At 49.4% G+C, this 23,372-nt stretch overlaps 6 protein-coding genes across 6 annotated transcripts; 2 read left to right on the top strand and 4 right to left on the bottom strand.

Annotated features, from left to right (window-relative positions):
- Positions 1-2,858: 2,858 nt before the first annotated feature.
- On the top strand, positions 2,859-4,264 carry C8Q69DRAFT_441856 (hypothetical protein; the record flags this gene model as incomplete). The annotated part of the gene is made up of 2 exons (XM_028628785.1): positions 2,859-2,874; positions 2,949-4,264. The coding sequence occupies 2 exons, from the start codon at positions 2,859-2,861 to the stop codon at positions 4,262-4,264; spliced, it is 1,332 nt and encodes a 443-aa protein (XP_028487317.1).
- Positions 4,265-5,394: 1,130 nt separating this feature from the next.
- C8Q69DRAFT_397656 (DNA-directed RNA polymerase III largest subunit) lies at positions 5,395-12,470 on the bottom strand (the record flags this gene model as incomplete). Its single annotated transcript, XM_028627787.1, has 5 exons — positions 5,395-9,390; positions 9,443-9,704; positions 9,782-9,924; positions 10,477-11,695; positions 11,749-12,470. The coding sequence occupies 5 exons, from the start codon at positions 12,468-12,470 to the stop codon at positions 5,395-5,397; spliced, it is 6,342 nt and encodes a 2,113-aa protein (XP_028487316.1).
- A 133-nt stretch (positions 12,471-12,603) lies between these two features.
- On the top strand, positions 12,604-13,912 carry C8Q69DRAFT_145221 (HORMA domain protein). The gene is made up of 8 exons (XM_028625474.1): positions 12,604-12,785; positions 12,842-12,867; positions 12,917-12,942; positions 12,998-13,036; positions 13,090-13,118; positions 13,173-13,318; positions 13,386-13,459; positions 13,516-13,912. Exons 1-8 carry the CDS (start codon positions 12,737-12,739, stop codon positions 13,799-13,801), a joined length of 675 nt encoding a protein of 224 aa, XP_028487315.1. The 5' UTR covers positions 12,604-12,736; the 3' UTR covers positions 13,802-13,912.
- On the bottom strand, positions 13,816-15,421 carry C8Q69DRAFT_145298 (hypothetical protein). The gene is made up of 3 exons (XM_028625475.1): positions 15,150-15,421; positions 14,792-15,041; positions 13,816-14,644 (listed from the first exon to the last, which is right to left on the bottom strand). Exons 1-3 carry the CDS (start codon positions 15,251-15,253, stop codon positions 14,024-14,026), a joined length of 975 nt encoding a protein of 324 aa, XP_028487314.1. The 5' UTR covers positions 15,254-15,421; the 3' UTR covers positions 13,816-14,023.
- Positions 15,422-15,452: 31 nt separating this feature from the next.
- On the bottom strand, positions 15,453-17,280 carry C8Q69DRAFT_490337 (L-lactate dehydrogenase; the record flags this gene model as incomplete). Its single annotated transcript, XM_028632123.1, has 2 exons — positions 15,453-15,918; positions 16,110-17,280. 2 exons carry the CDS (start codon positions 17,278-17,280, stop codon positions 15,749-15,751), a joined length of 1,341 nt encoding a protein of 446 aa, XP_028487313.1. The 3' UTR covers positions 15,453-15,748.
- An 832-nt stretch (positions 17,281-18,112) lies between these two features.
- C8Q69DRAFT_504325 (C-x8-C-x5-C-x3-H type zinc finger protein) lies at positions 18,113-22,429 on the bottom strand (the record flags this gene model as incomplete). The annotated part of the gene is made up of 9 exons (XM_028632578.1): positions 18,113-18,205; positions 18,260-19,116; positions 19,168-19,574; positions 19,626-20,191; positions 20,252-20,354; positions 20,766-21,288; positions 21,340-21,524; positions 21,583-21,773; positions 21,830-22,429. 9 exons carry the CDS (start codon positions 22,427-22,429, stop codon positions 18,113-18,115), a joined length of 3,525 nt encoding a protein of 1,174 aa, XP_028487312.1.
- Positions 22,430-23,372: the final 943 nt, after the last annotated feature.

The raw sequence follows: 23,372 nt of genomic DNA, 5'->3' as shown, positions 1-23,372 counted from the left end.
GCTCCCGGATCAAAACAGATGGAGCTGGAACCATGGGACGGTGAAGATAGTGTTCAGTTCAGCTCCAGGTAGCTGTAATGTTAGGATAGAGTCAGGGAGCATAAATAGCCGATAGATTTCGGTTACCTTTAATTCTCTAAGCAATCAATCAAGATTTTATTCCTGTATTAAATGCACCTTCAGAACATTTGCTTCTGTGGTCCTGGATTCCCACATAATCCATGCTGCGGTGGGCATCGAGCGCCAACTGTGCGAGTAGTTACCGCGAGTCATGTAAATTCGGTTGCTGGATAATTACAGTAGGAATGGCGTTTCTTTCAAAGAGATACTCAAAGGACACTCGTTGCTGGAGGTAAAAAGGCCGTTTTATACAGTTCGAGTGCCACAGCTTCCTGAACCCCTGGGGCCTGGACAAGGTCATCCGTAATCGAAAGGAGTACTTAGTTAACTAGTTACGATTCATGACATGACTAATAATGAAGATCACCGGTAACTAACGAATTTATATAGACGATACGCTAGGATATGCTTCATAGAGAGATTGCCATCTGCATTTAATAGGTGGTATAAAGTTGTCGGGCCTGTCTTGTTACCATGACCTTGTCTGCGCAAGATCATCATTAACTAGATCTTGACCAACTACCGTTGAATGACTGTGCCCTGAAGCAGATCCTTATGGGCCTTTGGTAGAGTAGAATGGCAATTGCATTATGAAACTGCTAGAACACGTTGAAATTGTTTCGGTCATCACCGGCGAGATCCCAAACAGTCTATAGGGTCGAGAATCACCACGCGTGCAAGATATGTTTATTTTGAATGTCAGTAAATCGATAGCAGGATTCCATCGTTGGCGTGTCGGGTCTACACTACATATTATTGCGTTGAGTCTCGATTCGGTATGTGGTGGATAAATATTCGATCTAGCGAACTTGTGCGGAGTAATAGTGTAAGCGTCTATTGAAGCCTCTAGACCATTGCTATAGCTAAACGAGAACCATTCCCGTGACATAGGAAAATATACGGTCTTGCGATTCGAAACGAGTTGCCATCCGCAGCAGCCATAAGCAGGAAATGATGCCCCTGGCAGGTGGTCTAGATTCGAGCCTTTCTGGCATTCCAATCTCAAGAACTTTGATAACTTAGAGCTGACAGCACGATAACGACGATACCCAGAAATGCCATGTGGACATTCTCATAGCCACATATTTAACGGATATTATCGATTCATCCAGGGACCCTGTTTGGCATAAAGCTCATTTCCGCGAACGAAAACGACCTAGGCTCGGTGGAATGTCACCCCCCGGAATGAATCGAACAATAAAAGTTTATTTAAACAATAATAACGTATAATTTGTCTGGCCTCAATAGGCATAACGACTTATTTACGCCCATCTACCTGTGGCAGGGATGGATTGCCAAACAGAGAGTTTCTGGACGGCACAATAGTCTGATGCGGAATAGTTATCTTCGGGTACTTAGAAGTTAGGGGAGACGAGTTTCGTCCTTGGAAGTCCGCAAAAACCCCCTTTCTTGGGGCGTCATGGCATGCACTGGACACATACTCATGGATGCGTCTGTCGCACATAAGACCCTGCAACCATGATAGGCCAGAAGCATTGTTGCCGGCTGAGTACACACCATGGAAAATGTCCGTATCACTGAATTCTTAACTTCGCACGACTTGATGCAACCTCCAGCCCTGTAACCTCCCACGTTCGCGCAGACGACGATGGGTCTTTGCACGACGACCAGACCTAAGTAGGTAAAGGCGCCAGGAGAAAAACGGCTGGCCAGTCTGGGGGCCTTGTGTTAGCGGGCAGAGTGGGTGGACATCATGACGGCTGATTCGAAGAGAGCGCAAGTAATAATAATCTCAGGAGCAACGCGGCCAGGAGACGTGGGACCGTTCGGGCCAGGAGAACTCGAGGAGACTAGAGAATCATAATCATATTCCCACGGGCCACGCACAAGAGGTGAACAAAGAACGATTGGTGCAGCAAAAGAAACACTGGCGCCAGAGAGGTCGTACGGGCAATGGGAGAGACGCATTTGCCGGTACTGTTGGTTGGCAAAGCCAGTCAATCAATCAGCAAGATGCGGCGGAGTTGGGAGAACAGAAAGATGTGCAGGCTAGATAAACGGGGGAGCACGACATAGTAGATCGACGTCGATGATCAGGTCGAGATTGCAATGATGTGCAAAAAGAGCGAAGCCATAGATGGAGATAGATAGATCATCCTGTCGCGATGATTCCTTGAGATTATCGTGAACAAAACGTCGTGGAGCAACAGTGGTGCGTGTGCGGACCAGACTCAGGCACGGCTTGGTGCGGCACCAACTTCGCTCTCCACCGTCTTCTCCTCTCCCTCCCCGTCTCCATCTAAACGTCTACAATCTTGCTTCTTCTTCCCCGCGACAGGTATCGGCATCGCGGTTTCTTTCGATACTTTCTTCTGCTGGTCATTGTCCGCAGAAGGGCATCCTCCTGGTTCTAGGACGGTTGCTACATCTTGCTGGACCTTAACCGCCGGTAGCAAGGGACTAACGCCTCGTCGTCTCGATTGCTTCACGAGAAGACCATGATCACTGCAGCTTGACTGTACATGTCCAGCATCTGATGATCCAATTCCACGTCGTTCCTTTCGAGACAACCCTATGATATCCGGACATCCGGCTTTCGACCGCGCTTGATGCTCGTTTGATCCCCAACCACCCACTTCGTACACTCGCTCAACCCTCTTGTTTGTACCGTTGATCGGTCTGACTCTCCTTTTACAACCTTAACGATCGGCTCGCCGCCTCTACATGACCAGGATATCACTTGGATTCAACCTTTTTGTCGTACATATTTTTTCGCCATGTCTTTCTCTGACGGTAGGTGAACAGTCTCGCCGGTTCGTTGCGACAGATTTCTGATGAAAGTCATTTACTAGACTCCCAATTCTCAGCTGCACGTTCAATCTTCAAACGTTGCGTACTATGTCCTACTACAAGCCTCTCTTGCCCGCCATGTGCGAAGAACGAAGCCTGTACCATGATCGCGCAGACTTGCGACCGTTGCGCGGCGATGACCTGCACCCCTGTCGATAACGGCAGCTCAGACTCTGGTTCCAGCGGTTCGGGGGGCGGAAGCAATGCAGGCGCCATTGCCGGTGGAGTTATTGGAGGTATTGCAGTCATTGCCATTGGCGTGTTTCTTTTCTGGTGGTTCGTCATCCGCAAGAAGCGCAAGGAAGAGGAGGCTTTCGAAAAGAACTTCGCAACCGCAGACAACCGGCAACCAATGCAGGCGCGAAGATCGGTGGCCTCAATTGCCTCGACAGTCTTCACGCGCGCATCAAACGTCATTCAGATTGCATATATTCCTGGCGTCACCAACCGGTCGCCTCCAGACACGCCGGGGACATTGGTGCCACCGGTTCCGCCGCTGCCAGGCGCTTCTGCGGATCAGCACTTCTTCATGCCCAGTGATCTACGTGACTCATCCTGGTCAGGCATGTCTGAGAACGAGCGTCGTAGTCTCGCGCCCAGCCTGGCACGCAGTAGTGTTGCTACTACCATCTATCGCAGCAATGCTATCGTCAGCCCCGTTCCTGCTCAACAGATCGTCCGAACTAAGGCTGCCATGGTCAGCGTCAAGTCCGCAGGCAGCATACCCTCTCAAACGCCACCGCGGAGTCCACAGCCTGGCATGGATGCCCCTGAAGTTCCTGCGATAACTACAGCGCAATTGGCCAAGGCTGGAGTCGTTGAAACTTCGAGTAGTCCGATCGTGGCGCGTACGGTTACTGCCAAACCGGTCAATGTCCGAAAGGTTTCGCCCCTGAAGGACAGCGCCTCGTCAAATTCTCCTCAGTCTAGTGCTAAGGGACAACCCGAGTCCTCCGCTAATCAGCCCAGTGAAGGAGGCACTTCAACATTCGACGATGAGTCTTCGGACGAGGAGGATTCCGCTGGGCCGACGCGCAAGAGTGTCCGACAATCTGTCGCTGACACTTCCCCTGACAGTCCTTTCGCGGATACGCACGCGACGTCAGGATCTGGCCCCGCTATCAACACAGCGGTTTCGACGTCTCGAAATAGTCTGGATGGGAAAGGCACTCACCGTCAGAGGAGCAGTGTCGGATCGACTCGCCTCCTAGAGGAAGCTTTGACGAACGCAGCCAGAGATTCCAAGTCAGAGCGAGGGAGCTCACACTCTCGGTCATCGTCACTAAGAAACACGAGCCCTTTCGCTGATTCAAACGAAGTGAAGTCTTCGTAGATATGACGACGTTGTTTCCAATGGGCTTCCTTTCTCTCGTTCCATTTCCACCCTGGCTTTAACTGCGTGTATTTTATCATCCTTTTCTTTTTATTCTCCGGGAGAAATCGTCTCTGCGAGGAGAAGACGCAGTTGACACAATCGGCGCTTATTTGTGGCTTGGGCGAATGGATTACCAGGCCTTTTCTAAGGAGGGATCCTGTTTTATTCCCGATAGTGTATGAGCCTGACCTTTTTGGGTTTCATCTTTTCCTTTTTCTTATATTCCCATTGTCTTCTGTTGTTGTAGCGATATCAGACATTGTTTATTCTTTTTCAATGGAGACAAATTTAAATTACATGCAAATTCACCAATCTCATTTTCAGCGAATTTGTTCCAATCAATCCCTCTAATCCCTCTACCGACCCCTACGGCTTTGACATGTCTTGAAGCCTTTCTTTATTATCGCCCTGCCGCGACATTAATTTTACCCATCTCATTTTGTCGTCTCCAAGTAGTCCACAGCCCAGAAGCATCAAGAACGTTCGATATAGCTATAGAGAGAGCATCTGAGATAAATATGGACAAACTAAAAGAGAGGGAACCGATCGATCCAATGTTGTTTTCTTCTACTATACGGCAAACAGGATAATTAAGCTATTACCAACCGTGAATACAGCTGGGTTTATGTTTTCATTCTATTTCTATCCATTTCATCTGTAAGCTCATTCATTCATTGCGAGATCTGTTTTGCTCTTGTTTATTTTTTTATTCCGTCTCCGATTACATACACATACATCTAGGCATACAATGGTATATACATGACGACCGATGATGTTGTATGGAACGTTAGGAATATCCAGAATGGGAGAGAAGTAAAGAAGAAAAAAATCACCAGAAAATAGACCCGCTACCGCTGAATATGCAGAGATACCCTCCAATTATATAAAAAAGAAAGAACAAGACGCCCAGAGACGATGCTTCCATTTGAAATTTTGTGTCCCTTCTCGCCTTTTTTGTGACCATGTTTTTTGGCTCTTCTGCAGTGATGGTGTGGCCATCATACAGGTATAAATACAACTGCTTTTCTTTGGGCATCAGGAAATATGGCTCACTGATCCGCTCAAATGTCGTGGGAAGTAAGATGCGTCTAGACTCTCTTTCTTCGTTTGGTTTTGCGGGCCTCAAGCGGTGCGTCGTAGATTTCAGACCAAGAGTCTTCGAAGATTGTCTTCTTGGGCCCAATCTGGCCTTCGTAGAAGTTCAATTTGCGGACAACTTCCATTGCGCCGGTACCAAGGGAGATGGACTTGCCCATGATGATACACTCCGAGACACCCTCGACGAGATCGGTACGGCCCGCACCACCCGCATCGAAGAGGTGGTCGGCAGTCTTCTCGAACGAAGCCAGTTGCAGGACGGAGTCGCGCATCTTAGCAAGACCAAATCGAGTGATACCCAGCACTTCTCCCTTGTAGGTCATGACATCGGCAAGAAGCTGCATGTGACGGGGATCAATACCCATATCGCCCATGACGTCGCTGATTTCCTTGGCGATGGTCGTACGAGCGGCCTCGATACCCAGGACATCCTTCATTTCCATGATGTTGTTCGTGACAGTGCGATGGCCTTCCACACCATCAGTGGTCATACACTGACGGAGACCGTAACCTTCGACAAGGAGCCTGTTGGTCCCCTTAATATCGTCTGTGCTGATAATGGCACGGGCAGCCTGAGGGTGACCGAGCACCTGAATATCTGGCAGGAGACGCTTCAGGTGCTTCAAGCGAAGGAATGGGTCCGCGCTTGTCGCAGCAATTTCTGTCTTCGACAGAGAGATCTTGCTATTCGGATCCTGGTCGACGTGCACATGAATGTGAGATCTCGACTGACGGAACTTGATGTCCTCGGACTTGAAACGCTTGTTCCTCTTGATGGCCTCGACGATGTCCCTGATAGTGAGCTCAAGAGCCAAGTCACTTATCGTCTTCCAGTTGATCTTGACAGTGATGTAAGCTTCCTTGCCAGTCCACGTCTCCTTGATATAGTGAATGATGTCGCGAAGATAGGTCTTCTCGATCCTACCCTTGACAATTCGGGCTGCGATGATACTGTCCTTGGTGACCAATTCACAGGATATGACTGGAGTACTGATCTCCTTGGAAGCGTTGATGATTTCCTTGATACGGGGAACACCCTGTGTGATACTCATACCGGCAACACCAGCAAAGTGGAAGGTCTTCAACGTCATCTGCGTTCCAGGTTCACCAATAGACTGTGCACCGACTGCACCCACGGCGTGACCAGGTTCCACTTGAGCCTTCTTGTACTTGGTCAAACATGAAGTGATGAAAGCCCTCAGTGTTCTCTCCGTCAACTTTCCGGTATGGTTAAGACCCTTTTTACTGTCCTCATCAGATGCATTGGCGTCTCCAGCCCGGGACTCCAGACGGTTAGCCTTAAGTTGTACATAATGCTCAATAGAATCCAGGAACTCGCGAGCGCTCTCGAACTGATCGACACCATTGTCACTCGTGTCCTTATAGTCAAGTTCATTTCCGAGGAGATCCTTTCGTACGAGCTTCGCTCTCTCCGGCGCCAGCATTTCGCTGCATACGTTCATGATCTCGTCCGGAAGCAAGCTGCGCTCATCGTTTTTGTACGTGGTTGATTCAGCGTGGATGAAGGTCCGGTCGAAGTGCACAGGCTTGGCCTTGGCTTCCATGTCGACGGGATCTAGCTTGTCGTCACCGTATTGGAACTGCACGATACTGGCGGACGAGTTTCGGACCGTGTCATCATAGCGACAAGAGAGATCTTCAAGAGACTTCATCAAACGGCGAGACATGTATCCTGTTTCTGCGGTCTTGACGGCGGTATCGATAAGACCTTCACGTCCAGAGATAGCGTGGAAGAAGAACTCAGTAGGTGTCAGTCCAGAGAAGAAACTGTTACTAACGAAACCCTTCGATAAAGGTTGACGAGCATTCTTCGGAAAGTGAGGCAACGTTCGGTCCTGGAAACCATCCTGGACACGCTGACCCGCAATAATCTGTTGACCCACAAGGGCAACCATCTGAGCGACGTTGATACTCGAACCCTTGGAGCCAGAAGTGGCCATGATTAGGGGCGAGTTCCATTTGCTCAGCTGGGAGATACATTCCTCTCCAGCCTGTCCACGAACCTTGGACAGGATACCGGAGATCTGCTGTTCCATAGTCTGCGACTCATCGAGACCTGGTGATTTCTCGAGAGTACCGGCTTTGAATTTGGCAATGACCTCATCGGAGGTGGCGTAGGCACTCTCGACAAGCTTTGCCTTTGACTGTAGCAGTTTCTCACTTGGATAAACATCGGTAATACCAATTGAGAAACCCATATTTGTGAACCATCTAGCAGACAATTTCGAGAGACGGTTCATACCTTCTGCTGCTGCAGCGGGGCCGTAATCTCTCAACATGATATAGAAGACGTTATCTTTCTTTCCCGAACCGATGGTGGATTTGTCCATAACACCGCACATTATTTCCGAGTTACGGATAACCAGCCAGCCATCATTAGGGTCGAGATCACGGGGTGTATTACCCTTGGGTTGCTTGAATTCTCGACAGGGGGCATCGAAGTTGACAAGAACAGGGTCATCCTTATTCGGATGCATCAGAATGTTGAAGACTTGCTTACCAGTCCAAAGCATCTGTGGCTTGAGTATCGCAGGCGGAGGTAGGTCGAACCGGACTTCGGGGCCCAGCATGTAGAGGCAGACTTGCGTGAAGTCTTTCCGATTGAAAAATCTCTCCTTGCTACTCAGGACGTATGCCGCACTGATGAAATCTTGGATAGCACCAATGATGGGTTCGCCGTTCTTGGGCGTAGCCAGGTTGTTCTTCACACCCATCAGTTCCATGGCCTCTGCTCTAGCCTCCTCCGTCTGGGGGACATGGAGGTTCATCTCGTCTCCGTCGAAATCCGCGTTATAAGGATTGCAAACACACTCGTTGAGACGGAAAGTTCGGTGCGGGCGAACTTTGGCGAAGTGAGAGAGAATACTCAACTTGTGTAGAGACGGCTGGCGGTTGAAGAGGACGATATCTCCATCTTCGATATGTCTCTCAACAATGTCTCCCTCCTGCAACTGATCTGCCATCATATTAAGGTTACCGTACTTCAGGAACATCTTGAAGCTTGTTCCCTTTTTGACGAGGTAATTTGCTCCAGGCCAATGTTTGGTACCATTCCTGACTCTTTGCTGCAGTTTCTCTTTGTTATACCTGGTGACTGCCTCAGGATAGGTCATGTTTTTTGCCACAAGGATCGGAACGGCGACTTCATCTACGCGCAAGTTCGGATCAGGAGAAATGACAGTTCTCCCAGAAAAGTCAACACGTTTTCCCGACAAATTTCCACGGAATCGACCCTGTTTTCCCTTGAGTCTTTGACAGAATCCACGGATGGGCTTTCCGAAATCAGCTTTGTTCAGACCTGGAACGTCGCTGTTAATATACACAGCTATCTGCAGTTGCATGTAATCCCAGCATTCCATGATCGTTTGAACAGGTGCGCCCTTCAATAGTGCGTTTTTCAGGTTGATATTGCTCTGGACAATATCACCTAATTTAGCAGTAAGATCATCTTCAGTCGAAGCAGCCTCCTGGCCAACCGATGGACGAATGCAAACCGGTGGTGCGGGAATGAACTGCCACAAGAACATTTCAGGGCGTGCTTCTTTCGGGTTCAGACCCAAGAGCTCACAATCACTATCAGTGATCTCCTTGAATAGGTTCAGAACTCGAAGAGCATTAAGGTCGTCTTGGGCCTTCTTCACATGCTTGTCGACTTCCGGGTTAGAGTTCCTGGCCTCCTCGAAGGAGCGATCGAAGACAATCTTGCTGGGAGGCGGGATCTTCTTCACAGACGTGGATGCATTGAAAGCGCGGAATTTGTCGTGGGTGATTTTGAGAGCGCTGGTACCGGCCTTCTTCACCACACCGTTGATGGCGCCACATCCTTCGCAGACTCGGGTCTTTCGGCACCGCTCATTGATCCTTTTGGCAATCTGCATTCGACGTAGGTTATCGAGTCCAGGGCGTCGGAGCTCGCGAAGGTATGAGCGGCGCTCCGCTTCAGGGAGAAGAATTCGAGAGCATTCCTAGAGATGTCAGTAAGAGGTCAAAGACAGCCGGAATAAGAGGCTTATCTACCTTGCAGATCTCCTGCAAAATACTAATGACGCGCTTGAAGTAACCAACGTGGAAAGCTGGCAATACCAATCTGACATGGCCGAAATGCCCGTTGCAAACTTGAAGAGCGCCACCGCAGGTGTCGCAGGTGCCGGACTTGTTCGATATACCCATGCGCCCGTCGAGAGGACCATTCTTCACGACAGCTCTATCATGTTCCAAGTCGAACAGCTTGCGATCCGAGACTTCAACAACGGCTTGGCTGACGATGTCATCGTTGGACCTAAATTATCGCACGTGCATGTCAGTAACTGTCAGATTGCCGAACACAGAAGACCAACGAAGCCAGGATACACATACATAACACCAAATTTCAGTTCCTTGATCACTTTAGGAACGCGATCGATGACCTGGGCCTTGCCCAGGTCGACCTGCACAGCTTCCGGAGGCTGCATCGCTGTAGTCACGGGCAGAGCATGGCAGAAGTTGAAGTTGAGAGACGACTATGGCGTCGGGCAGGTGTTGTTGCTGAGAACACTGCCAACAGGGGGCGCTGCAGAAACGAGATTCGGCTAAGGAAACGTTGATATCGCAACCAAGTAGTCCCAAAGCGGCAAAGAAAGAGAGAGAGAGAGAGTTGAGGGTTTGAGTGTGAAGAGTCATATCCCATTAATCATCAATAGTCGCGGCGGGGTTGGCTAAACTTTTTTCTGCCGCGCAGCTCCCGCATCTCCGGCAGCGCCACCGCCTGCCGCTCTCTGCGATGATCAACACGCGGTGTCTTCTTCTAACTGGAACATTGACAGGAATAATAATAATAATAATAATAATAATACTGCATAGCTTCTGGATCTATGGCGCTGAGTTTTGCATCTCTCAGTTGGTTGGGTACTTTCAAACTAGAACTCCACCTTTCTGTTATGTTAGGGTATCCTGATATAGATGTTATACATGTATCGTTGCTCTGATATACAGCTATTGTACAGATCAGGTCAAGTAGCAGCGAATGCTTACTTGGCCAGGAAGGCTTGGAACGCCTTGTGCTCGATGACAACGTTGCCAACCGCCTTGAGCTTCTTCCGGCCTTCTTTCTGCTTCTCCAGCAACTTCCTTCGTCGTGTAATATCACTAGCGTGCAGCTTTGCAAGCACGTCTTTGCGGAACGGTTTGATGGTTTCTCGCGCGACGATCTTTCGTCCGACAGCAGCTTGGATGACAACCTCGAACATCTGGCGGTCGACGTGCTCCTTGAACTTGGTAACCCATTGCTTACCCAATCTCTCCGCCTGGCTGTAGTGGACGATCCGTGAGACAGCATCGACAGGCGCGTGATTCACTAGGAGCTGCAGTTTGACGATGCTACTCCGCTGCCAGCCAGCGTCCTCGTAATCCAGGCTGGCATATCCCTTTGTAGATCCCTTGAGCTTGCCAAAGAAATCATCCACCAGCTGGGAAAGGGGAAGTTCGTATTTCAAAATGACTTGGGTGGCCGTGAAGAACTCCAGACTCTGCTGCACACCCCGGTTCGCTTCGCACAGCTCAATCACCTTACCTAGATATTCCTCCGGGAAGGTGATAGTGGCGAGAACGTAGGGTTCTTGAAGTTCAGCGACCTTCAAGCGTAGATCATCGTCTTCCGGAAAATGGGATGGATTGGTGATAACATCCTCCTTACCGTCTTTCCAGACGATCTTGACAGGCACAGTCGGCGGCGTGATAATAATACTTGCGCCATGCTCCTGTCGCAACCGGTCCTCGAAGACGGAACAGTGCAGGGTGCCCAGAAAGCCAAGTCTGAAACCAGCCCCTAGAGCTTCTGACGATTCCTTCTGCACGGTTATGCTCCTGTCGTTGAGTAAGAGCTGGTTGATGCTGTCCTCCAGGTGAGGGAAGTGGTCTGCGTCAACCGGATAGGCTGCCACGAAGACCATGGCCTGTGGTTCTTCAAAACCTGGGAGCGGCTCAATCATCTTCTCGAAGCCAACTTTGGTTAATGTATCCCCAATCTTCGCTTCCTTACTTCGCTTCATACCGGGATTGAAGTAGATATAACCCACTTGGCCGGCACGGAGCGTAGTCTGTGGGGTTTGGTCTGGATACATAATACCGACCTCGCCAACGAAATATTTGAGACCCGTTGCAAAGGAGACGATTTGATCGCCAGCTCTGATCTCTCCATCGAATATGCGCACCAGTAGGATAACCCCCTTATATGTATCGTACCACGAATCTACCAAGAGCATGCGGAGTGGTTGCTTGCTGTCACCGATCGGCCTGTTCGTCAATCAGTTAGTGAAGGCCGAACCTATACGGGCGGAACGACATACGCTGGGATCTTCTCGATAACTGTCGGCAGGATTTCAGAGACATTTAGTCCAGTCTTTGCTGAAACCCGCACGGCGTTGTCTGTCTCAATTTCAAACGATGTTCTCATTTGCTCCAGAGCTCGTTCGGGGTCTGCTGAGGGCAAATCGACTTTATTGATAACCGGTATCAGCTCCAGTCCCTGAGCGAAGGCCAGGTAGAAGTTAGCAACCGTTTGCGCCTGGACACCTTGGCTGGCATCCACGAGAAGCAGAGCTCCTCCGCAACTAGCATAACTTCGTGACACTTCGGCGCGAAAGTCGACATGTCCGGGCGTATCGACCAGGTGCAACAGATAATCCTCTCCATTGTGATTGTATATCATTGTACACGTCTGCGCTTTGACTGTAATACCCCTTTCTCGCTCCACATCAAGCTTGTCGAGAACCTGCTTATTTGATCCCGGCTGTATCGTGCCCGTCAACTCCAGCAATCGATCGGACAACGTGCTCTTGCCATGGTCGACGTGGGCGACGATGCAGAAATTGCGGTACCGTTCGAGAGGTATCGCGGCGATCCTCTTCTCCAAATCGGAAACGGTCTTACTTGCTTGTGCATATCGTGCCGCGGAGCTGGCGAAGAATCGGCGGCCATCATGAGTAAAGGTCGGCTTGAGCAGGCTCGCAGCCGGACGTCTCGCCGCAGCGGTGCCCAGCCACCTGGCTAACTGCAGACATCCTCGCATCTGGGTATCTGCATTGATCAGGATCGACCACAATTATGGGATCTAGACCTGGGATCTTGTTCGCGGTGCTGGCATGAGCCTCTAAAAATTTCCGGCTCCGGGTCAGGATGCGGCTCTGGCTCTGGTGTGGAGACCTCGGCGGGCGTTAAGCAGTGATCGCCAGGGCGACTATCGGGGTAAACAAGCGAGATCTCTGCTCTTCAACCACCATTTTCACGGAACAAATCATTACCTGTCTGCGGAAATCAGGAAGACTGCGATTAAAGATGTCTGCTGAGAAGGACAAGTCAAAGGTGCACAAGCTGTCCCTGAAGGGTAAGGATTCAATGTCCCCTACAGCTCCTAGAGGCTGGTGAACTCACCAAGGACAGGATCGTCGAAGCTCGTTTCTGAATTTGTCAGTACCTTTTTATCCCAAATAGAGATTCAGCACTGATACCTTCTAGTTCGAGTATTCAATCAATTCTATACTGTACGTTACAGCTATGACTGAGAGTCCAATAACGCACACACTGATCGACGTCTAGATTCCAGCGAGGTGTTTACCCTGCCGAGGATTTTACAACGTGAGGGTTTCCTATCCTTCTTCAGTATCGTCTTACCCTACTGACTTCTATAGTGTCAAGAAATATGGCCTCAACATGCTTGGTTCGTTCCTCAATCGCTGTCCTCGAATGCCCCGATACTGATCGAAATCCCCAGTCACCGCCGACGACCAGGTCAAAGCCTACATCAAGAAGATTATGTCACAGCTGAACAAGTGGATGATTGGAGGGAAAATATCTAAGCTCGTTGTTGTCATTACAAATAAGGAGACCGGAGAACATGTTGAGAGATGGCAATTCGATGTGCGGAACCACCATGGTGCATGCGTCTTCTGATTCAAGGCAAGAATTAACGGCACATACTCTCCAGGTGCAAATATTCGGGAAAGCAGCGCAGAGCAAATCCTCTCGCAAGACCGCGGACAAGGAGAATGCTTCGTCAGGGTATGGATCTGGACTATGTTACCCGATGACTCCTGTGGCTGACCATTGTTATGCAGCGACGTTGATGCTCAGCCCGCCGAGAAAAAGACCGAAAAGGAGATTCAAGACGAGATCCAGGCAATTTTCCGGCAGATTACCGCCTCCGTGACTTTCCTTCCCGTGCTAGATGGCGACTGTACCTTCAACGTCCTCGTATACGCCGATGCGGATTCCGAGGTGCCCGTCGAGTGGGGAGACAGTGATGCGAAGGAGATCAAGAACGGTGAAAAGGTTCAGCTGCGGAGCTTCAGCACAAATAACCATAGGGTCGATACACTAGTCAGTTATAGACTGGCGGATTGAACTACACAATTGTTCAGTATCACAGCTATCTGATGTCTGGCGTTTCGGGGAATGGGTCTTTCTGACAAGGGGCGCTGGTATATTGCATGGTATCCATTTTATCACGTCGGCTATGATATAGAGCCTATGTGAATATAGGCAGAAATGGTGTAGCAAGCGCTATGTGGTTTCTTCTTCCTCAATTTCCTTTCTCCACGGTAGATGTGACAGGTAATAGGGGCCTCAAACAGGAACCCTCCTGATCCCACTGGCATCATCCGATGAACTCCACGGTAATTGATCAATCTCATTGAACCATTCGTTCTTCTCGGCGCCGCCATCCCACCGCACCAACCTCTCCACAACAGGCTCTAAGCCAACATTGACAAAGATCCCATCTTCCATCCCATCTCCCCAGCCTCTCTTCCTACGCTTCTCCACCAGCTTAGGCCCAGTCCCATACAGATCCTTTTCCCACAAAGCAACCCCTCTCTTCTCTTCTCCTTCGACCAAGGACTCCGGAGATGTGATCTCCGGCGGAGGGTTTATCCCTACGAAATGGACCCTGCATCCCTCTCCTTCCCATCCCTGCATGCTGCTTGCATTCTCAGCTATCGTCCTGGGAATCCATCCAATGGCAGGAAAGTGATAATCTAGAAACCGTCTTCGCTTGAACTCGTGAGACACGACAGTTATCCGGTCGGGATATCTCCCTGTATATAGCCGGAAGCGGAGCAAGGAGAATAGGACGTTCTGGTACGAATCTGTAGCGTGAGTTTCGGCGATGATACGCGCAGGATTGACACTTGTTGCTGGACCAGATGCTTCGGTATTGGTGAAAATGCTATTTTCCCGGGCGAGGTTCTGGGTCTGATGTCAATTGGAAGTGCTGAATATAAGAATGAGAAGTGTTATATTCACTCCCTATGTGACCTCCGATCATGGTGCTGAGAAAAGAAAAGAAAAGAAAAGAAAAGAAGCTCGATAGACTAGGTTTGTTTTTTTACTCACCAGATAAGACTCTCCTTCGCTCAAATCCGTTTTCGATTTCTTAGTAGGCCCTCTACAAGTTTCAAACACGAAAAGATTAGCCATGATATTAATACATGCCTGTTCGGGATAAATGATACAGGTTGGCAGATATGATACGTACCCAGAAAAGACAAGTAGACCAGTTGGAGACTTTCGCAGTTGTCTGATCCCTTCTTCAATGTGTTTAATAAAAGTTGGTGTTTCCCCGGTTTGGAATGGTTCTATCAGCCTATATAAACAGGGGTTTTACATGTAGTTAGTTAGTGGCGAGCATGTTTAAGCAACTGAAACTAACAGAAAGAAATACCAGGCGAAATGCAAAGCAGGGAATACGTACCATTCATCTTCTGAGAATCCATGTTTAGGTCCCCCAATGTAAATGGCATGACAGCAGACGATGATAAGGTGGTCGCATCTTGTTAGAGTTGCTCCGTCCTCCATGTTGGATGTCTAGTTGAACAATCTCTTTTTTAGCCGTTTATCTCTAGATTGATTGCCCTGGTCAATCCCATAGCGAGTCGTTAAAGGCTAGATTCCAAGGACGTGATGAGATATCCAAGTAGGTTGAGCGCCATTAATTGTTTTTGAACGGTTGTCTGTTAACTTTGGCCACTTGTCGAAAGTTTACCCCACCAGCGTGCTATAGATCAAATGAACCAGAATTTATGTTCGAAAAACAACAACTTATGCGCAGGATAGATTTTAGAATACAATTGTAACATGCCAGATTCGCTTTTCTTATCTTCCTTACTTCCTATAATAATCTTTGTCCTCCTGACAACTACTCTAGTCACTTAAGTTCTTTTTCTTTGATCGAAAACCTCTCAACCACCACGTTCTTATTGTCAAAGTCAAAACTCTATCTGCAGCTTGTTCCCAAATTCCCCGGCACAAGCGTCTTTATTCTATTTTTGGATCCCTTATATAGCTCATAGCTTACAGCTTACTTCCACCTATCCGTGGTACCGGATATGCGGCCCATGGATGCTTGTCAGTACGGTAGACCATGAAATCTAGGAGACTCGTGTTGACGAGCCCTGGATGTGCTTGGTCAAGACTGGATATTCCTAGTAATGCCATAGCAGTTTCGAGCTCATGTTTCAAGACTGCCAGTGACTCTTTAGTCAGTATAGTTCCACAATGGAACGAAACGTTGGGGCGATAAGACGTACTATCAAAGGCGTGGTTCACACCCGCCTCTCCGTAGGAAAGAGCATAGAGAAATGGGCGCCCGATACAAACGACATTCGCGCCAAGACATATATAGCTTTCAGAATGTCTGATCCTCTTCGAATACCTCCGTCGATCATGATATCCAATTTGCCCAGGATCTCGGGACAAGTCGCGTGAATCTCGAGGAGAACAAGTATCGCTGGAGGTGCTGTGTCCAGAGCTCGGCCGCCATGGTTGGAAATGTAGACACCGCTACAGCCATGTTCGAATGCACGCTTTGCATCTGCTGCACTCTGGATGCCCTTCAGAATGACAGGTAATCCGGTCACTTTCCGGATCCACTCGATATCTTTCCATTGAAGGTCTGGGTCAATGGCGACGTTGTTCGGGGTATATGACCATTCCTGAGCAGCTGGGCGTTGTTCCTCTTTCTTCTCAAGAGCCTCCTGTGTCTCTCGTTGGAGTGGCGACTGCCGCCTGTCGATATTTTGTCTTTTGCTCATCACAGGCAAGTCAACCGTTACGAGGATCGCTTGAGCCCCCAAGTCCCGTGCCTGCCGTAACGTCCGTGCTGCTTGGGAGCGATCTAGATTCATATACAGCTGGAAGAAGAAGGGATATGAAGGAGGCATGACGTCCACAATCTCCGGCAGGGCATACGAGGACATAGTAGGCAGGCAGGGTGGCACTCCATGAGCCACGGAGGCCTTTGCCAGCGCGAGTTCACCGTCCGGATGAGAGAGCTTGACAGATGACGTGGGTGCGATGAAGAAAGGCAGTGCACATTTCTTCCCCATGAAAACAGTGCTCGTATCGATCTTGCCTGCACCATTGAGCATCTGAGGTCGGAAGAAAATTCGCCGGTAGAACTCGCAGTTTGCTTCGTGCGTCACTCCATCCTCCGTTGCACCAGAAATATACTTCCAGGCTCTTTGCTTCAGCGCTTTCTCCGCCACTTTTTCGAATTGCGAAAGATCCACAATCGATTTCAAGTCTGGTTTGGGAATGCTAGGTTCCCTTTTGGTTTCATTTACCAGGCTGTTCTTGTATTGGTTGTCCACCACGCCGATCTGTCTGTCAGACCCAAGGTGAGAGGCAATGAGTCCAGGGCCATGTATATCATTGTACATGCTGCTTCCGTCCTTTCCAACGTGGTCTGCGATGATTTTTGGTCCTCCAGGATGCTTCGCAGCGAAGCCAGTGACATCCCATACGACGCCATTGATGACCATCCAGGCGTCGTCTTCATGGCAATGGCCGCTGATCTCGGCTGCTGAGATCTTGCGCAAAACCATTATTTCTGTGATATCTTAGATAAAGGAGTGTGGTGAATCAGCATTAAAAAAAGGGAGACAGACAGCGTATTATATTGCATGTGGAACAAATGAATGGGTACTTATTTGTCAGAGCTTCGGAGGATCTAGTGACAGGGATGGGGGTCGTTAACGTGGGGAGCAACCAGAAGTCCCCACAGATAAGATATGCGTCGGCGCAGAACTGTTTATCGCAGATAACTACTCCAGGGATTACTAGTACTATTTCGATTGCCATAGATCCTTAGGATCGTATGTACATGTGTCGGACAGTCCCGAGTTGCAGCCGATTTACAGAGAATATTCAATGGATCATAACTTCATACTTATTCTATGGCTAGGTTTACCGCCATCTAATGTACAGTATTTCAAACGGATAATAACATACTGACAAGAACACCTGAAAGAAATGCCATGGCTCGATGCCTCGCCACTGAATGATAGCGGTGAAGATGACCGCCCGTGATGTGAACGAGAAGAATTTCATGAAGAAAAGGTAAAGTAACAGGTCTTTTGAGGGGAAACACCTTCTCTGAAACATGATCGACTGAACGCTTTGAAACGGCAAAGATGATTCGATACCGAAACCCGACCGGATTATAGTACCCCTGGAATGGACGCCGTATAAACTGTGGGAGAGTGATCTTTGACCGTCCGATGACAAAATGCATAATCATGACCTGTGACCGGTGTAGGAAGAAAACAACTATTTCCAGTACGACCCACAATGCATAACGAGGACATCCGCCACGTAGATAAAAAAGAACAGGGGTATCAAACGAAAGGAAGTTGGTTGAATGTGACGCCCGACGACTCAGTCAAGAGGGTCATGGCGGAACGTGCAATCCTCGCCTTTCAGACATTTGCCCTCGCGCCAATACCGGCAAGCGACCAGACCAGCCTTGGGCTATGATGAAGTCAGTATCAGCGCGTCTTAAGTTAGGACGAGGCCGCTACTTACATGTTTCTTTGCCTTAGGATCCACATACATCTTCGGGCGCTTTTGTTGGCTGTATCTGTCGTCACTGGGACCGTCGTAGCCAAGACCTTCACGCATGCGCTTGCGCTCCGGGTCTTCATAATGCTGATTGGACGACTGCTGAGGTTGTGCCTGAAAACCCTGTTGGGCTGGATTGGTAAACTGGGAAATAATAGCAGCGAGATTCGATGGCATAGCAGGTTGCGGCGGTTGATTTTGTGGCAGAGCAGGAGGTTGCTGTAATTGCTTTTGAGCATTGATGACAGCCAGGATCTTCTGCAAATTGATGTCCTGAGAAGCTGGAGGCTGAGAAACAGGAGGCTGCGCAATAGGGAATTGAGGGAGTTGGGGCAATGGTGGTTGGCCTTGCTGTTGGCGGAACAGATTGATCGTTTTTTCAAGATCCGACAGCGGAGCCTGCTGAACAGGCTGGGGCGGAGGTGTCGGACGTTGCTGTGGTGCGTTTTGGATTATCTTGAGGAGGTTTGATATGTCAAGTCCACCACCAGGCGCAGCAGGCGCTGGCACTGGCACGGATGGCTGAGGCGGCAGAGCTGGTTGGGGGTTGACCATCGCAAAGTAACGTGCTTGCCTAGCCTTGACATGATCCGGAAGCTCACCAAATGATACTTCCTCAGGCGCCTTTTCCTCGTCACCTGGAGGCGGCGGCTCCTTCGGGGTTGAGGGTATATCTGCAGGCGATGCGTGGACCACCATCAACGTGGTAGCTTCACGATGCTCCTGAGCTTGTTTCTCGGGGCTCGATGGCTGTAGATTGCCTGCCCGTTTGACATAATTCCGCGCCCTGTCTTCCGCTTCGATTACGGTAAAGTCGATTTCTAGGAGAGTTAGCCGGGATCTAGAATTAGCAGAGACACAAATGGGCGTACCAGAGACTCCACCATAGGGCTGCAGCTCTTCTTCCTTGGCTCCCACTTCTTCGTCGTCTTCTAAGTCGTCCAGGTCCTTGTGCTCTTTAAGCACACGGCCTTCTCCCTTGATGTCGCCTACATCGCGAATCGAACTCGAATCACGACCGGTCTCCTCTTCAGGATCATGTGTGAAGAGGCGAATCTCCGTAAGCGAGTCGTCGGGCTTCCAAGTAACGCGCAGTCTTCGCCTTTCCTCTTTCCGAAGCCGCTTTTTGCGCTCTTCTTCTGTTTCAGGGGGCCTCTCCTCCGTTGGCTTCTCAGAGGCGGTGTCTTTCGGTTTATTAAGGTCGGCCAGGAGATCTCCGAACGAAAATGTTGGTTTCGGAGGGGGTGGAGGCGGAGTGTCCTTCTTCTCAGCAGCAGCGCTGTGATTGTCAGTACACGACGTATGAACAACACGAGTTTTCACAACATACCTCGCTTTTTCCTTCGCAGCAGCAGCAGCGCGTGCCGCATTGGAAGTGCCCGGTCTCTTGGAAGCAGAAGCTAGGCTTCCGAAAAGACTAGTAGGTTTTGGAGCAACAATATTAGCTTTGGGCCGAAGTGCAGTTCCGTTACTGGGCGCCGATGTTGCTTTTGCATCGGCGTTCCCCTCTGCTGGACGTTTACTGGGGACAGTGGCATTGCTACTAGCGCTGGCACCGGTGACAGTATTGGTGGCAGTCTTGACATTTGAGGGAGTCACTGCACGCTTAGTGGCTGGTAGACCATTACTTTCACCCTCACGAGGACGTTTAACCCCGTGTTCAGTCTGAGAAGTACCATTAGTAGTGTCAGATGCTGTCTTCACTGGAGGCTGCTCTTTAGTCGGTGCCTTTGCCGCTTCCTGTTTTCTCTTGGTGGAGGCAGCCGCATTATCTATGATCTTTTGTGCCAAGTCCTTGACTGTTTGCCCGCCCTTTTTCATGAACCTGGGCAGAAGCTTTGCAACATTGGTTTTTTGCAGCACATCTTCATCCATAGTCACAAAGCGAGCCAGAAGCTGATCATTTTCAACATATTAGTCTTGCACTGAAAGAAATTATTAATGGGAAGATCTTACCTTCAGAAGGCTAACCGTTAAATTGCCCTCGTAATCAGAAGCCTGGTGTCGGTCCAAGAGAAAAGAATACATTGCCGCAACAGCCATAGGATGTTCACCTAGTCTGGACATCTGGTCAGTAACTGTTTCTTCATGAAGAGAATGATGGCAAGAGATGGAAAGGATAAATTGGAGGCAGAAACAAATATCTTTGGGTCTTTTCATGTTGTCGCATCTGAGAGTACTCCATGACCATATAGCGCGTGATTTCTCGACCGGTGTTTCCAGTCTGCATCTTAACGGGATCTTTATACCGGCGTAGCTTTTTGGGATGATACCATGTTCGTTTGAAGCATACGGTAGCCCGTGGATATGGAGACAGCAGCCTTTATCTATACCTTTTCTCAAAAGCAGGCCGAGAGTCCGCGCTAACAGGTTTACATGGTAGTAGCTCTCATTCTGCTGCAGACATCTACACCCATGAAAACAATGACGCTCTGCCAAGTGTTTAAGAAATGAATCAGCATGGACATACTTCTCGACAATGATCGGATGGCCTTTCTCCAAGGCCGTATTGACAACAACCTCCATTAACCGGCGCTGAAGAGTGACATTCTTCTTGATCTCGGCTGCCTTGTTATTGTCGGATTGGTTCTCCGCTACCTTCATGGCCTGGCTCTGTTCTTTCCATGCATCCCTTACAGATTTGACGACATCCTTGAACGCAACAAGGGCGGTTTTTATTGTGTCAACAGCTGGTCGCCTATTACGTGGCGACCAGACGGCCTTGAGTGTATCATACTCGGCTGCAGCCACCGGATCCTGCGGACGAGTAGCCGGAATAGGAGACGGCTCCTCGGGTATCTCGATGTCAAGATCAGAATCGTCATAACTGTCGCTCTCAGAACTGGAAGAGGCAGATTTGGAGCCCTGTTTCTTAGTAGATGCCTTGCTAGTAGCCTTCTTGACCTTTGTCTGCGACGACTTTGTCGGACTGGACTTCTTTTTCTTCGGTGCGGCTGCTTTCGCAGGCTTCACCGGCGGCACTACACCGGGGTCTACGCGCGTTAACATTAAAGGGCTTACATGGAAGCAGAATCTGAGCTTACCTTGTTTGATCACGGGTATTTGATTGTCACCCTGTGACGTAATGTTCCGGAACTGGAGAAGCTGAGGAATAGTAGGCTGAGTAGACAGGTCAAGCTGGCTTTGCTGGGTAGGCTCATGATGTTGTTGAACTGTCTGATTAAGGGCATTTGGCTGAAAGTCTTGATGATGATAAAACTCGTAGTTTCTTACACCTAACATGAGCATTCCTGACTGGTATTGAGATAGGCTCTGGGGAGACTTACTTGGTGTTATCAGGACGCTCGAAGTCAGCGGGGGTGAATTGGAAGAACTCATTTTGATGAGAAGCGGCATGAGCCTGATTAGATGCCTGCTGTGACGTGGTAAGGAACTGCGGGTTGATAGTGCTCGTTTGATAAGCGAGATTAGGCGTCTGTTCATGATAAGAAGTAGAAGGGAAGTTAACATGAGAATGCTGGTCCACATTAGTATCGAAGACCTATAAGAATATTCCTGTATTCGTTGACATACCGCAATATTCTCGGGAAAATCAGCATGCATCTGATACTGTGTAATAGGCTGCCGGAAAGAGTTGGAAGGCACATTTGATGGTTGAGTGTTCTGGCGTTGTACGCTTTGTGATGTCGGTTGCGAGTACGTCTCCGGCAGCTGAACCTGGTGTGGCTGAAAGAAACTTGGCTCAAAGCTATATGGAGATTCATATGCCGGGGGATTGGATGGCGTCAGAGAACGAGGCTCATATGCAACGTGCTCTTGGCGGTAAGGTTGCATTTGGTATTGGGGCGGAATGTTATATCCTTGTGGCCCCGGGGAGATCGAATGCTGCTGAGAAACTGCATGATGTTGCAGGGATGGACTCTGATGCCAGGATGGCGGGTTCTGGGAGTAGATACCTTGGTTAGGCTCTTGTATCTGTTGCACATGATTCTGTTGTTGTTGCTGTTGTTGAGGAGCTTGTTGGAACACTGTATGGTTCCAACCGCTGCCCAATGGCTGTTGCTGGTCCGGTCCAGCTGAATACAAGCTCCAATATTCTGGATGTACAGAACCAGAGGTTACTGATGGAGGATGCATATGAGGCACATTATTCTGCGCCGATGACTGCTCCATGCTGGGCGCAGTGATAAGAGTATATGCGGATGCCAAGTGAATGTGGTCACGTGACTGACACGTGCTCTCGGAAGGCACACCGCTCGCCGCTTTTAGATCGGAGTCAAATGGGACGCCAGTGGAGCTTATTAGATTATTCTGACCGGGCGAGCCAACATGCAAATAATGCGAGTCTGGGCAACGACGGCACAGAATAGTCGCAAATGGCCGAATGTAGACGACGGCCAGATAAAAAAGAAAAAATGCGTTGTCTTGGGAAAAGAAAATGCTGGTACAGACAGTGGCGCAAAAAGCGGCGAGTCGAGGTCCCGACTGTGGTAAGATAGGTGCCTTAGAACGGTGGCAGAAAGCGCGGGACAAGGCCCACCGAATCACGTTGCGTTAGATCGGCGTAGATGCCTCAGGCGTCCTTAAGGTCCTCCCCTTTCACTGATCCCTTCAGGCGGGTCGCGTCCAGGTCTTGAAGCGCTCCACGGCGTGCTTGCCTCGCCCTTTTAAAAGACGGTGATCTTCCAAAGGATTCAAAATCTCAAATACACCGGCAAGTACAGTAGATGTAGAAATCCAGTGCCTCTGAGTTCCTCCCACTGTTTTTGGCCTCTCACGTCTGGGTCACTCTGCCTTTTCTTTTTTCACTCTCCCTGACACAAGTGACTGCGGACGACTTTTGCACGTCCAACCTGCTCAGTTGTGATTCCCGTCCTAAACTTGCCTTAAACGAGAAAATAAGTAACCCTCATACCAAGGGCCATTCTCAAAAGCTATCCAGTAGGATAGACATTCGCTTTACGAAAGGATCGGATGGTCGCAGTGTGGTTGTTGGAACAGGACGGAGGAGAGGGAGAGACTGGGTGAGGTTGGGCAGTTTGAGGTGTTGTGTCACTATGCCTGTTTGGGACTAGCGAGAACATGTAACTATGCAGTTTGCATGTTTTGCCTAGAT

The sequence above is a fragment of the Paecilomyces variotii genome, assembly GCF_004022145.1.
Source record: "Paecilomyces variotii strain CBS 101075 chromosome Unknown C8Q69scaffold_2, whole genome shotgun sequence".
In the NCBI taxonomy this organism is placed as follows: domain Eukaryota; kingdom Fungi; phylum Ascomycota; class Eurotiomycetes; order Eurotiales; family Thermoascaceae; genus Paecilomyces; species Paecilomyces variotii.
Note: the sequence above shows the minus strand (reverse complement) of the source record. Positions and strands in the feature narration are given on the sequence as shown.

Excerpts from the sequence above, each read along its gene's own strand:
- C8Q69DRAFT_145221 (XM_028625474.1), top strand. The coding sequence starts at position 12,737 with ATGTCTGCTGAGAAGGACAAGTCAAAGGTGCACAAGCTGTCCCTGAAG. Across the intron at positions 12,943-12,997 it reads TATTCAATCAATTCTATACT|ATTCCAGCGAGGTGTTTACC; the intron begins GTACGTTACAGC and ends ATCGACGTCTAG. Across the intron at positions 13,460-13,515 it reads AAGGAGAATGCTTCGTCAGG|CGACGTTGATGCTCAGCCCG; the intron begins GTATGGATCTGG and ends ATTGTTATGCAG.
- C8Q69DRAFT_145298 (XM_028625475.1), bottom strand. The coding sequence starts at position 15,253 with ATGGAGGACGGAGCAACTCTAACAAGATGCGACCACCTTATCATCGTC. Across the intron at positions 15,042-15,149 it reads GGATTCTCAGAAGATGAATG|GCTGATAGAACCATTCCAAA; the intron begins GTACGTATTCCC and ends CTGTTTATATAG. Across the intron at positions 14,645-14,791 it reads GCGAAGGAGAGTCTTATCTG|AACCTCGCCCGGGAAAATAG; the intron begins GTGAGTAAAAAA and ends CATCAGACCCAG.